Source organism: Thermobia domestica, chromosome 6 (genome assembly GCF_964235325.1).
Source record: "Thermobia domestica chromosome 6, izTheDome1.hap1.1, whole genome shotgun sequence".
Taxonomy (NCBI): domain Eukaryota; kingdom Metazoa; phylum Arthropoda; class Insecta; order Zygentoma; family Lepismatidae; genus Thermobia; species Thermobia domestica.
Genome location: NC_137459.1, coordinates 126,662,230 through 126,677,992, shown reverse-complemented (window position 1 = coordinate 126,677,992; position 15,763 = coordinate 126,662,230). Strand labels below are relative to the sequence as shown.

The 15,763-nt window shown below is 36.1% G+C and overlaps 1 protein-coding gene across 1 annotated transcript in view; it reads right to left on the bottom strand.

Moving 5' to 3' along the window:
* LOC145688189 (5'-AMP-activated protein kinase catalytic subunit alpha-2-like) overlaps positions 1-15,763 on the bottom strand; it is a 147,889-nt gene that overhangs the window by 34,377 nt on the left and 97,749 nt on the right. Inside the window, exons 6-7 of the mRNA XM_081762060.1 lie at positions 8,908-9,013; positions 3,726-3,831 (exon numbers count right to left, since the gene is read on the bottom strand). Of these exons, the coding sequence (XP_081618186.1) occupies positions 3,726-3,831; positions 8,908-9,013 (212 nt within the window). The remainder of the gene's footprint in view (positions 1-3,725; positions 3,832-8,907; positions 9,014-15,763) is intronic.

Below are 15,763 nucleotides of genomic sequence, written 5' to 3'. Positions count from 1 at the left end.
AGCTATTTTTACTTTATACTTTCGTATCTGCAATGACATCCTTTGGCATTGTGCAATATTGTGCGATACGGTGTCACTCTCGTGCATTGATAAACTCACTTTAGTAAGAAGGCCCCATTCTCCCTGGGTAACATGACAAACTCGTGGCGTTAGTAGAAATTGGATGTAGACGACTTCAACGGCCGTTTTCAGCACATTCCAAGGGCATGTTCAAACCTGTTAATGGCTGAATAATTCGATGGCAATAAATGTAACATATCGTATTTGTATGTCTGCTGGGTCATGCAATGCTACATCGGTACCATGTAGTAGCTCCCACATACAAAGCCTAATATAAAACACGATAAGTAGTCATAAAACGAAATGGAGACACTTTTAAATACTAAATAAAACTATCTTTCAAGTGTTCTTTCTGTTTGAAAGAAGCCAACATAGTACTTGAAAGATATGATTTCTTACATATTGCAATATTCCAAATTTTTTATGTGTCGGATCGAATATACAAAACAAGTATTAGTGAAGCATTATCCACAATGATTCAACTAGCCTTTCCACTACCCAAATGATTTATACGTTCACATCTGGTGCGCGCAGAGCTCAATTCGATTCCCGCAAGAGCAACAATCTCTACTCTCTCAACTATTAAAGGGCATTAAACTAAAAGTGGGAATAAGGGAAAGGTATAAAAAAAGAAATAACTAAAATACAAGAAAGAAAGAAAAAAATTTTACTTTCATTTACACATAGAAAACCATTCACATACTTCGATAAACCATATCCATAGACGTACTCACTAGCTAAGAAAGAGTTAAGATGGAAGTCAGAACATCTCAAAGACGGTAAGGTCACCGAGAGTAGTCAAAAATCACGAAGACATGCTTCGGATCAGAAATGTGTGCATTGTGTATAAAGTTTCAATTGGGAAGTATGTAGAAAAGATTTCGGTGGACCAATGAAGATAATACTGGAAACTGACTTGGTACAGAACAAGATCCAGTTTCAGCCGGCTCCGAAATATTGGAATGAAAACGCCTATATAGAACATGCACTACTACACGAGGGCCATACCGGAAGTAATACAACAGTCGGTGTAGCTCTTTCACTAATTGACACTGATCATCCAAACCCCAATTGTTGTTGGGTTGAGGCATTTTCTATACGAAAGTACTACAGTATTTAATAGTCTCCCTTCCAAATGATGTACAAGGTAACCAAAAAAGACGTCCTAGACTTTCTAGAACAGTGATAAACAAAGAGCAATACAATGAGCAGTATGTACCTTTAGGTTTCGAAGTAATCTCCAGCAGCATCCAACACCTTTTGCCAACGTTCCTGCAGCTACACAATACACTGGTGATAAAATTCGGTGGTCATGGATGCAAAGAAATCCACTGCGAAGGATTTCCCCAGAGGTAGTTGTGGAAGAAATGAAACAGGTGATAATCTGTTAGCGCAAGATCCGGTGAATGTGATGCATGGAAGTATCTCTCAGCCAAGTTGGTGAAGGATCTCCTGGGTTCCCTTTGCCACCTGTGGCATGGCATTGTCGTGCAGGAACAGCACACTCTTGCGTTTCATCAATGCCGGCACCTTTGGCAACAATCCACCACGGTACAATCTTTGCAACTGCTAAGAGCAGAGGTTACCAGTGATGATCTGACCAGGTGAGAGAAGTTCGTAATGTACCACTTGCAGACAATTCCACCATACAGAAAGCATGTGGGTGCAGAGCTGGTCTTGAGACGTAAAGAACAGGGTCACGTGTCTACAACCAATGTCTGGTAGGCTTGGCATAGAAGACTCACTTTTCGTCACCAGTGAGCAAAAGGGTGGACCGAAAAAATTCAAAGTTATTTTCCAAGTCGTAATACCGCGGAAAAGTTAGCAAGCAATCAAAGATATGTGTGTTCAGGTGCCGAGTGGGCAAGGAAAAACAGACTGTCACTCGTTGTTCCTTGTTGGTTGCCGACAATGTGTAGGGTACCCACTTGCTTAACTTGTATGATTTCCCTATCCCATGCACATGCAGTCTGACTGTTTCAGTGGAAACATGGAACCTTTCTGCTAGTTCATCACACGTTAGACCACTGTCCTCCTCGATGGTTGTTCTCAGAGTCTCGTCATCCAACACTGCGAGGTTCATCCAAAAAGCTCACATCTTCCGAAGGAACCAATGCCTGGTGGTGCATTCGTTCACGGCATTCTCCCCATTCTGGCACACGCGGCGATTTGATCGGAAGCTGACAGGCCCACTTTGAAGTCATACAACAAACTCATGCGAACAAACTGTTTTGATACCTCCAATTCTCCTCGACATTGAACGAGCTATGACTGCTGTATGTCCGCAATGTGCCTATACTACTGAGGGTAGATGGTCAGACTAACTCCCTATCGCTTGGCAAGCATGTGCGTCATTTCGTTTCGTCTCTGTAAGCGCATGATTAATAAGACGAAAAAAAAAAAAAAAAAAAGTTATCTTGTATTTCCGACATCGCTAAATCCAACTCTCGAATCCTCTTTGGAAAACTCATGTGTGTATTGTTTCACAGACTTCTAAACAGTCACTTTTACCTTATCTACGTCAGAAATTGTCAATGTAAATTGTCTTCCATTCAACCCAAGAAGTAGGATTCTGACGGCACAAGAACAGAACTGTATGCTGGATGAAGAAGCAAATTAATCTAATTTTCTAACTCTCTTAAATTGTTGCCAAATATTTGTTTATAGTGAATGTTGATGGTGTTCAGATTCTTCTTTCGTCTCTTTTTCCTAATAGTTAACCGAAATTTTGAAGTCTGAAGTCTGTGAATACTGCTCGCTGGATAAAAGTACAGCATTTTGTTTTTAAGTTCTTATTATTCCAAAAACAATCACCATGCATGACCTGTATTGATCGCTGGCTTATGAACTTTTTATGTCCTGGAGAAGAGGGATGATATCATCCCTTGGGCTGATTCTTTGTCGCATCTTTATTATTGATTTTGAACATTTCCAACAGATCAGAAGAAATGACTGTTCTTTCCTCCTTCATACTGAGTGTTAACTGTCGATATAACCTCTTTGCAAACTTTACGATAATCTAAATCTTCTACCATCTTTGTATTGCTTTGTGACTACAGCTCACTTATTACAGTGCGTCTACCACTTATCTTGACAGCTTATACATATGTGCAGCTTAGCAACGATGCAAATCACTTTCTTCGAGTACAAGAATTTAGTTCACTAAAAGCAGGAAAATAGTTTTCTTATGTATTCTCTTTTCATACCGGTTATTAATTTATTTAAGTAATTATGTTCGTCTATATGTGCATTTGAAAAGAATAGTATAAATATCCTTGAATATCAAACTTTGTTATTGGAATCCTGAACAAAACAAGTTTACCAAAATGAAATGAAATTATTTAGTTTAAAAAAGTACGGTTATGTTTATAAGCTAAAGAAGACGGGTGTACCCACGACCAACAGTGTTGTCCAGCAAACTAACATGGGTTAGGATTAAACAATAGAGCCCTAGCGGAAGAGGTGAAAGCTGTAACACTGAGCCACTAATTCCCTCCCAATCTGACGCAATTTCCCTGATTTTTCAGATCTATAATCACTCAATAATATTGTCAATGCCATAGTTCACTTTCCATTTACCGTAAGTCTGTATGACGAACACTGTCCAAATTTTATTTGTATTGTTTAGAAAATGACATTCAAGGCAAACAAAACAATCAGCATACCTCACAAACTTCATTAACTGCATCTGTATCGATCACAGATGCATCCTGTTCAACTGGAGATGGGAATAAATAAGCAGGCAGCTCCCTCTGGAACCATTCGTGCTTCCTGTATTTAAAAAAAAGAAAGAAAAACGTAATCAAGATACAGCTCATATTACATAATTTCAGTCGAAAGCTCTTCTATAATTGCATTATGGTAACTCCCTATCTGATTCTGCAACCTTAATATTTCTAAGCGGGATGACGTTGCTTGCAGAGTTGTAATATGTTCTGGAGAACAAGATTTCTCCATAACAATTTATTTATTCAGTTTATTTTATATTTTTATACATATCTATCTATCTATCTATCTATCTATCTATCTATCTATCTATCTATCTATCTATATCTATATATATATATATATATATATATATATATATATATAGGGTGGCCCATTTTAATCTTTCTACGGAAATATCTCGAAAACGGTTGAAGATAAATGAACTGAACGGAAACTCAAATGGGAAAAATCATGGGGCAAATCGGATGATAATGTCGCGGTGCCCCCCAGGGCCGCTCTTCAAGGGGGCCCGGGCCCAACTTTAGAATTTTAAATGGAAACATGGGGCGACTGACACCTCGTTCGATAGATCTTTAAAAACTAAAAAGCGATGTGGCAAAAGATTTTTCATATCAGTAACCGTATTCAAAATGGCCACCAAGATATTTTAACTACATCAAATAAACGTCCAGTACCACTAATACGAAAACGGTTGAACATAAATGAACCAAACAGAAACTAAAATAGGAAAGCCATGGGGCAAATCGACTGATGTTGTCGCGGTGCCTCCCAGGGCCGCCTCTGATGGGGGCCCAGGCCCAACTTAGAAATTTTAAACGAAAATATGGATCAAGTGATACCTCGTTCGATACATCTTCATACACTAAACAGCGTTGTGGCAAAAGATTGTTGATATGGACCGTTTTCAAAATGGCCGCCAAGAAATGGTGCCTGTATCAGATATAACGTCCAGTATCACTAATATGAAAACGTTTGGAGATAAATAAACAGGATAAAGCTCGTACAGAAAATCACAGAGGGTATTTATCATTCCACGCCTCGAGAACAATCCAACGGAGAAAAAGATTATAATAATTATTAAAGTATAAGTGAGATAATGCTAAAGAGGAAATCTAATTGTTAGAAAATTATCTTTCCGATCTCCCTCCGTGAAGTGGGTGAAGCGGGAATGAATGGTAAAATCTCAAATGAGAACCCCACTTTTACTTGCAATAGGTATGGTTTGTCTGAAACACTTGAGTGTACAAGTGACTGGTAATGTAATGAACCGATATTGTGCAGACGACTTTTGAGCAAAACCAACGTTTGTACACATCGTTCTAAAATTGCATTGTTCAACAAATTGGTTTCGCATTTCAGTTGATTCATTTTTGCACAAATCACTGCCCGCAATCAAAATGGAAGGTACCATTTAACAAGAATTTTACCTACTTTTTTTTTTCATTACAGACATCTATCTCTTGTAAACATTTCAGATAATTTTGTTGTGTAGGAGCAATTTGCAAAAGCTAAGGTTCTCATTTGCAATTTCGTCGTTCCTTCCCGTCCCGCTTCACCCACTTACGGAGGACGTCGGAACGATGATTTTCTAGGAATTAATTTCCTGCTTTGCATTATGGCACTTTTACTCTAATCATCATCATCTCGCTGCAACATTTTCGAGCCGTGAAATGATACTCGTGGATACCCTCTGTGATTTCCTATCGGAGTTTTATTCTGTTCATCCGTTATTATCTTCAACCGTTTTCATATCAGTGGTACTGGACGTTCTATTTGTTACACGCACCATGTCTTGGCGGCCATTTTGAAAACGGTGACCCATATCAACAATCTTTTGCCACAACGCTGTTTAGTGTATGAAGATGTATCGAACGAGGTATCACTTGATCCATATTTTCGTTTAAAATTTCTAAGTTGGGCCTGGGCCCCCATCAGAGGCGGCCCTGGGAGGCACCGCGACAACATCAGTCGATTTGCCCCATGGCTTTTCTATTTGAGTTTTTGTTTGGTTCATTTATGTTCAATCGTTTTCATATTAGTGGTACTGGACATTTATGTGATGCAGGTAACATATCTTGGCGGCCATTTTGAATACAGTGACCGATATGAAAAATCTTTTGCCACATCAACTTTTAGGTTTTAAGGATCTGTCGAACGAGGTGTCAGTCGCCCGAAGTTTCCATTTAAAATTTTAAAGTTGGGCAACGGGCCCTCTTGAAGAACGGCCCTGGGGGGCACCACGGCATCACTATTCGATTTGCCCCATGGTATTTCTTATTTGAGTTTTTGTTCAATTCATTTATGTTCAACCGTTTTCGAGATATTTCCGTAGAAAGATTAAAATGGGCCACCCTGTATATATATTGTATTTGGACCAACTCCAATTTTATTAGGCTTTTTCTTTCTTCTGATTCTCCCAAATCCTTCCACTTCAGCATCCCGATTTATAACACACAGTGTACTACTCAATCAGTTCCATCAATTTTTAATTACTAACTAGTTAGATTTTACATCGCCTCTGGCATTAAGCACATGAAACATTATTTATGTATTAACTCCATGATTGATTCTTTTCGCAAGAACTCTGTGAAAAGGAATGCAAGGATGAAACATTCGAGTCTCCTCTGAAGGTACCAACCACCTAAACAATCGGCGACTCCAAACTCACTATTTACCACATGAGTACCCTATTGCTGCTTTGCTCTTCTTGCTAGTTCCTTCTTTAATGAAAAACACAGTATGAATCGGATTTTACGTCACTATTTACTAGTTACCATCAAAACAAGTGAAATGAAATCTTTTGAGTTTAACGTCCCACAATAATCACCAAAACAATACACGAAAGTAATTTCTCAAGCATAATTAATCATACTGATATCTCCTTTCAACAACCATTAACAAACCATTGGAAAAATTATATTAGCTGAACAGTCGAACTCTCTACTTCTAAGTTTATCAAGCTACTTGGATTATATTTCATATATACGTATTGAAATTCAGCCTTCTAGCTTATATCACTCTCTTATTTTTTAATACAGAGCACTGGTCTCCTGTTTGGAACGTGGATGTATTCACAATTTGCTATGCACTGACATGGTTCTAAAAAAATTTTCGCAGTAGTTAAATTAACAAGTTTCATCCTACCTTCCTTATTACCTGGCAAAGCTGATAAGTGATTGTCTGTTGTTCTTTACTTTGTCCTTTGAATTGCATGTTACAGATCTTGCCTTATATAGACAGGGACGTGAGGATCTTGTTTAATTGCCAGATTATTGTCTTGTTTTAGATTGATTTTATTATTAAATAGCACGTTGCCTAATGCAGAAAACTGTCCTGTTTGTGAACTCTCAATATATGGTATGCAAATGATATTTACTTGTTCAGTCTGTTCAAAGAAATTTCACTTACAGTGTGTGAAGGATTCAATCGAAGGTAGAAGTGCTGTTTTGAGTGCTAGTTTTAAATGTAAGAAATGTACAAAAAAAAAAAAAAAAAAAAAAAAAAAAAAAAAAAAAAGTGAGTACAAATGTAAATAAGGTTTCACCAGAGAATGAACAGGATCAACTGAATTTAGATGGGTAGAGAAAGTAATATATCCTTGGTGTTCAAAGACAAACTGAGATTGCTTTCACGAACCTGAAACAGTTGTTCTTAAATGAAATTAGAGACTTAAAATCTGAAATTTTAAATCTTCGGAAAGAAAATGATGGACATAGGATTTCTGTACGGCAAAATCCTGTTCCTGATCGCAACGCTAATACAAATAAAGAAAATTAAAACAAAGGAGTTTGTGACAACAAAATCAGTGTACAGAATTATGATAAAACTTTTTCTGTTCTCTATAACAATGGAAAAGGTTTAAATCTAGATAGTGAAAACAAAGATGTGAACAATGAATGGGTAGAGGTTATATCAAAAACTACAACAACAATCCAAAATAAGCAAATGAATAAGGAAAGTAATGAAAATATGAATGACTGTAATGGAAAAGAAAGCAAAACCATAAGATTAAATTTTGGGTGTAGTACTACGAGCAATAGGAAAGAGCATTTTGCGATTTCACTATTTAGTCGAACGAGCTTTATGAAAAAATTATGTTTGATTTTCTAACCCCTCTCAATAACTTTAGAGCTCCTATTATTCACATCCGTTTTACAAACATGTTGAATTACACAATAACAAGTTCTCAATTGCTAAGCTTTCTTTATGCTTTGAAGTTGTTCATTTAAATATATATATATATATATATATATATATATATATATATATATATAAAAGAGAACGTACAAATCCTTTGTTCCCTCATCACGCTAATACGGCTGAACCAATTTCTTTTATTTTTGGGGGATTATTAGGATTTGGACCCTAGATGGTTTTTATCATATCACTTTAATTTTTAATTACCAGTGTCTTGAGATAATTGACCATTCAAGTGTCCATAACGTACAAATCCTTTGTTAGTTCATCATAGGTATAAAAATAAACGTATTTATATGCAACCCGCATGACCGTGTCACTCGGCGGGTTAACATAAATGACAGGCGCTATAATGTTAACATTTACTGCAATTTGAAAGCGAAAAAGTAAAAATTATCTAAGTAACAAAGTTTATTGCGTTCCGGGGTGACCGCAGCGAAGCAGGTCACTCGGCGGGTTAACATAAATGACAGGCGCTATAATGTTAACATTTACTGCAATTTGAAAGCGAAAAAGTAAAAATTATCTAAGTAACAAAGTTTATTGCGTTCCGGGGTGACCGCAGCGAAGCGGGGTGAACGCTGCTAGTATATATATATATATATATATATATATATATATATATATATATATATATATATATATATATATATATAACTACAATATATTTTTACTCGAAGTGGAAATGATTTAGAATTCAGTTGAGAAAAACAGTACACATGCTCATGCTCTCTCTCACACATCACTCACTCTTACATTAGCTTAAAATAGCATAACACTTCACTGAATTTCTTGTAAATAATTGCGATTATTGGAAAATACTAAGAATCCACTTTGGTATTCTTACAATTGGAAGGACTACAAATCAAACAAGACAAATACGCAAAAAGTATACTATATTAGAAAAGTTTCGTCACTCACTTGATATCTTCAATCGTTGCTCGTTTCATTGGATCAACCTGCAGCATATGGCATAACAAACTCACTACTGATCTGTTTAAATACTCAGGAATCGGAAAGACACCAGCTGAGAAAAGAAACAAACAAATTATGTGGTCAAATTAAAAGTATAAAATTTCGCTGTAATTTTTAATTCTAATTTTAAACATTAGAGCTCACAACTGGATTCTACTTCTTTCAACGTAAGAACAGCCAGCTGTCTACGAATGCCACAGAGTGACTTAAATATACGTAGTTTGAGTGAATAAAAGTTAGTTTAAACCACAACTTGCAAAGATACACGTAAGCTGCATGCATCTGTATTCTGTATACAGGGAGTTCCAAAACAACACCCAAAAACATATTAACCTGTGGCAGATTTTTGAAGATCACACTAAATACATTGTGTAACACTTCTATTTCAAGGATGCAAACTACTTTTGAGATCAAAATTAATTAATTAATTACTTAAAACTGTCTAAGCAAAACCAAGTACATAGAAAACTGAATTGTAGTAAACTCATTTTCATAAGATTAAAAAAAATGTAATTACAGCTGCTCAGGCCAATTTCTCTTGCCTCGTTTTACTCATACAAACTTAAGAACCATATTATGATGTTCACTCCTTTTTTTTCTTGAAAAAGGTAGTAATTATTGAAGATTTTCATTTTTCTACACTTCTCTGAATTTTATCGGCCTTTTATTTCTTTTCATCAGCTTCTTTCTTCATCTTTGTGTCACTGTCAATCATCGCTTGAGCTGCATCGACTCCAAGATCCTTGGCCTCTCTGAACTGTTCATTTGCTTCCTTCACTAACCTATCAGATGTTTGTCTCTTCTCTTTTTTTCATCCCTTAGACGTTTTAAAGTACATTCTTTTTCTTCAATTGTTAATTTCTCAAGTAAAAGTTTCTTTTTTCTTTTTTCAATTCTTCTTCAGCTGTCTCTTGTGTTTCCTTTGCTTCTCTTTCTTATTGTTCTTTCAATTTCCTCTGTTGGTCACAGAACTCTATAACTCTTATATGCAGTATGGCCAGATCTAAAAGCTCTTTAGATACATATACAAGATGTGCCTTTCCATCATATAGCTCATGTACAGCTCCCTTAACCTCTTTCTGTATGATTTTTTTTCTTTTAGCGTAGATTCATTTGTATTTCAATTATTTGGTGTATGTTATCCTTAGAAATTATTTCGAATATATTTTATAAGGAAAATTGGTGGCATCATATGACTAATAAAACGTCAGGATATGAATATAACATCGTGTAAGGACGTTTCTGAGATTTAGGTTCAGAAGTATAGCTTGTTGAATGATATCTATATTTCGTTAAAGGAAGAATTTTGTTATTACAATTATATTTAACCATTTTGAAAATAAATGTTAGATATATATACTGTATATTGAAACGTCCATCCATTTGACATGAGAAGTAATATTAACCTACGACCCACCTATTAGTGCAGCAGAATAACCTTTTTCAACCATAATCGCATTTCCTTTAGTCTCATTCTGAGGCCATACAAGGAATTAAATATGACGACTTCGGATTCTTTTATCCCGGAGTACGTTACAAGCTAAAGTGTAAAAAGGGTATGTGCCATATTTGGCACGGCATGCGGTAAGGAGTTAATGTGCAAATAAGCATTGAGTACCCTTTCTGACTTGTTAGCCCTATGAGTCGTCGTAATGTGTAGGGAGAATGAAAACCCTCTTTCAACTGCAGAGGAGCTTACTTCTGAAATTTGAAAATTTTTGTTTAACATTTCAAAGAGCCTAAAATACTGACTTATTTAAAGAATATTGACCGTCGAAAATACTGACTTTTACTGACTTTACTTATCAGTTTGCATCCCTGCTATTCTGAAATGACATTATGTACGTATGAAAAGCTTGGAACACTCGGTACAAGTCTTAGTCTTACTCTGATTTAGTGCGCTGTAACCTCATTCTTGTACAAGGGAAATTTACATGAAAACCTTTAAAAAAAGTATGTGAAGTTCTACGATGACAGAAGTTATCGTTGTTGTCAGAAGAACGATAAACAGGTGGCAACAGGAACAGTTAAAAAACAACGTCAGGTCAAAGATGTCCGCCCCATGGTGACACGTACAACGTTAGGGTAGCGACCTGTGATAGTTCTTTGAATAGTGAAAACGTTAAACCAATTCATCACAGGATAAAAATGCATCATAGTGATTCTTCTGTGCCCCTGCAAAAATGTACGATTGGTGCAAAAAGTTTTTAAAAGGTATAATTTTTGTGATGGGCGCTCCGGTACCGAACCACGCACACAGAGTGGTAACAAAGGAAAAGATTGCCACAGTGGAAGAGCTTGTAAAGGAAAATAAGCATATTAGTGTGAAAGATACAGTCACCATTTTGGATACCAATGCTGGTTCAGCAAACACTATTGTCCATGGTGTATTGCGGTTCAATGAAGTGTCTGTGAGACAGGTTCTACGTCAATTGACTGCTGAACTGTAAGTGAAATGAAATGAAATCTTTGAGTTTTACGTCCCACGGTTATGCCGGTTAGGCTAAAGGAGACGGTGATTATGAGAAATGAATGAAATGGTGGAATGAAGAAAGTGGGAGGAAACGGGAGAACCCCGAGAAAACCCACGCACACGGTGTGCTGAACTGTAAGTCTATGGTGCTGATGCCTATGAGGAATTTTGGTATTGATTTTAGGCCGAATGAAAGGTATGAGTTCCTGGGCAAAATCTAGGCACTTCTACAATCCAAATAAAATGTACGTGCGACCGCATTAAATTTTGTCGTCTCAATTCCTTCAACTAAATCATGTTGTGCTGCTGTTATTAATGAAACACTTTCTTGTGAAAAATGAACAAAATTATAAGGCGTTTTCGGAAAACTTCACCCAAAGAAAACTAATCCCCAGAAGTAACTTACTCCTCGTAGATTTTTTATAAGAAATGACTTATGTCAAATATTTGTTTATAATAACAACAAAAACAAGAAGATAGCATTAGTGATATTTTACATATTGTAAGGATCCCCACATCACAACGAAAGCACATGTCAATACAACACGTGGTATTGATTACAAACAATGAAGCAGAGAAGTCAACAAGGAAGACACGAAATCAAGACGGCGGAGCCCGAGGAGGAACGAACCAAGAGGCGTTCTGTAAAGGCGCAGCCTGAGGACGACCTGGTATCAGTCTGACCACTGATCAACTAACCAACACCTGCTCCGAGGTCGCATTGGACTAGGGGTACAACCTTTCCTTAACCCGAGGTTGCATTGGACTAGGGATCCTTACCGCAGCCAAACCTCACGAAGCTGCCTTGCGCTGAGGGGGTTTTCCTTCAAGACTCACCAAAACCTGGCCGGTTGCTTGGAGACTGCTTTGAGAGAAGGGGCACCGTGCAAAACACCGATCTCCTTCATTTGGTCAATAAAAAGAAAAGACACTATTTACTCTTTGTAAATCAAAGACATTGTATTTAGGAATTTTTATAATAAATTGGTGAAGGAGAAAAAGACTAGCCCGGACCGTTATTTTGTCTCTACCTATAAAATCATTTCAATCTGAAGACTCGCTATAGAAAACAATGTAAGTGCCACCTTGGAATTGTTTCACTTATTTAATTTTTTAAAATATGTTTATGCCTTAGATTTTCATACTTTGTTATATGTAGATTGCACTTCTAAGCAATAGAATTCTCTATTTTATGACGCTTGGGCACAATTCACTATCTTCTGTCTCTTCTGTTACAGTAACTTTTGTTTCTGACACTTACATTGTTTTCTACAGTAAGTCTTCAATTGTTAAAATACGTAATCCCTAAAGGAAACTACCTGTTGTGAATTTGTTTGTAAGGAATAATTTACACAACATTATAGACTTATTAATGAAATATTTATTTATGAAATATGACCAAGATCACCCGAGTTATTTTTGAGAAAGTCGTCCGAAAAACACTCACCACCGAGAATAAACTAGCCCTCGCAGATTTTTTTTAAAAAACAAATGAGATGCCATATTGTAAAGATATTAACGAAATATTTATTTACGAAATATGAACAAAACTGAGTGAGTCGTTTTTGAGAAAATCGTCCAGATGAAAAATCAACCCAAGAATATACTATCATTTCTCGATTTTCCCAGAGCGGCGGTGCAGGAATAGCTACAATTACAACCAAACATTTCCTCCTCATGAAATATAAACCGACTTTCAATGCGCTGGAGTATGTGCATTGTACGTCATAGGTACAGGGTGTATCAGACCACCCGTCCCAGGCATTTTTCTTAGCTCGTAGTGCACGCAAACACTTCCAACAAAAAACTGAATTACCAAATCGTATGTGAAGAATCAAATGGTGATGTTTCCGTATCCAGTTGCGTAGCGTGAATACTTCTACGGGGAGTAAACTTCAAAATTACAAATTAAAAGTGGTATTAATTTCGATTTCTTTGGAAGTATTATTGAAAAAGAAACAACAGGAAACACTTTTCGTTAAATTCTACGGTTTGACATCTATGTCTGTTACTTGTTGAATTTCAGCTTCAGAACAACAGTTTCAGTTGGCAATGACTCCAAAAGAACAGCAGATAACACATGTTCAATCAAATAGTACTGTTGAAAACTCGTTACAGCATTCAGTATTAAACGTTACGACATATCTCTTGCACGTATCAACAAACGAAAACAATATTACAGGACAATACGTAATTTAAATTCCGGGATCAGAACCAATTTAAGCAGAAAAACATTAAAAAAAACATCTTTGGTTTTAAGTAAAACTACGTATGAAATCACTGCCACTCTACCGGCTTTAACAGGCTACTTAACTTACGTGAACATTTTAATAGAAATCACTTTTTTAAATTCATTGTACAAATAATTGTTCAAGAATAGTACAAATAAGCAAACTGAAAATAAATGAAAATGAAATCTTTCAGTTTTATATCCCACGGTTATGTCGGTTAGTCTACAGGAAATGGTGATAATGAGAAATGAATGGAATGGTGGAATAAAGAAAGTGGGAGGAAACGGGAGAATCCCGAGAAACACCATGTTGACTGCTCTTATCACTTCATTTGCACTTACTATCCATTTCATAAAGATAGGCCCCTGACTTCGCGGTGCTGCCGTGACGTCCAGTCAAAACTTATATTTCATTGTCATACCTCGTTGGAATTGTTGGAATGTTGTCTTTTCAGTACTTAAGATATAAAAATTTTCTTTGTACTATGTAGTGAGAAAAAAATAAAAATTAATGAAAAAGTGCGTATTTTTTCGTACTTTTTTGGTAGATCAATGTTTATACAGCTATATCTCAGAAAAGAGATCACGTGAAATAATTTCCTGTGTACAGTATGTAGATGCATCCATTAACTGTAAGATGTGAAAAGTTCAGTTTTCATCACTTGATATTTTTTGTGTAATTAAAACAAATGTACGACGCTCTGATCTCCTTTACCATGGTAGGTAGAGAAACGTACAAAACACTGTTCGAAAATTTGGAAGTCTAGTGTTCCAAATATTTGGAACTATAAACAAAAAAGGGTTTAGTTGGTAGAGTATTTATTTTTTTAAAAAAAAATGTTTACTTCAACATGTTCTCTGCGTTAAGCGGTGAGCCATGTTGCAACCCAATCTTTAAATTCCCCGCGCTTATATGAAGAAACAGCATACAGTAAATGGAAGTGTGGCAACGCTGTCGTGCACTGTTGTCGCGTTCAGGAAGCTTGTAGCGTGAAGCCTACTTCATACGAATGTAATAGGAAAAGGATTTATTATAACCTTTCACAACATCATAAAAATATTAATGCATGCACACTTATGTCCAAAATTATTGTCGCATGTCTATAAATATGTTATTGTAGGAATATAATTTGATAACGAATTCGCCTGGTATTTCTTATAATGTTAGTATGTGTATAATCGGCAAAGACATGTATGTGGCAAATTTCATGTCAAAAGAGCAGTAAATAAGAACAATAAAACGAAACTAAAATTTTCTTATCCATTTAGGAACATTTTGTTTTACTCATGCTAATTTTCGTATTCTTTTCCTATGAAATTTATTACAAATATACATTTCCCGACTCTACATATAGTATCAGTATTAAAAGTACCCTGCAAAATCATTATCAAATTATATTCTTACAAGAAGACAGTTATAGATATGCGACAATAATTTTGGACATGAGTGTACACATCTCAATGTAATCGAAATAAAACGTTGAAGAAACACATCCAAAAACTCATCTCTTAATCTACTTACTTCATTCACTTTCGTCATGGCTTTGTTGACTCATCGCTGCTCCTGCTATCTTCCCTAATATTTATAAACAATGGCTACATTTCTACCTCAAGATTTATCAGCATACACACTCTACAGCTTACGAACATGTTAAAGGTTAAAAAGAAATGTTGGCAATCATGTGTTCACCCAAGTTCTGCGATCAATTCCCCTGCCGAATGTAACATAGAATGAGTCCTTTGTTTTCTTTCAACGAAAGTAAACAATGCAATGAGTAGGTGACGAGGGCTGTATTTGCGTCTAATCACGTCGCACTGATTAAATCTTAAACACTTCCCTTCGGTTCGTAGGCGTCAAAAACTTCCACACACACTCACATCATATGGGTTCATTGCAATGAAACGGACGAATGGGCATTTATATTTTTGTGAGTATATCTTGTGCTTTTTGATTGAAAAAAAAATGGATATTCCTTCACGAGCGGCGATGTTACAAAAAGAAGAGGCAAAATGTTTAGCGATAATGAAATTGCAGAACTGATGAATGGCTCCGACTCAGACGGTTATGAGTTAGTAATTAATAGTAAGGACATTGATTA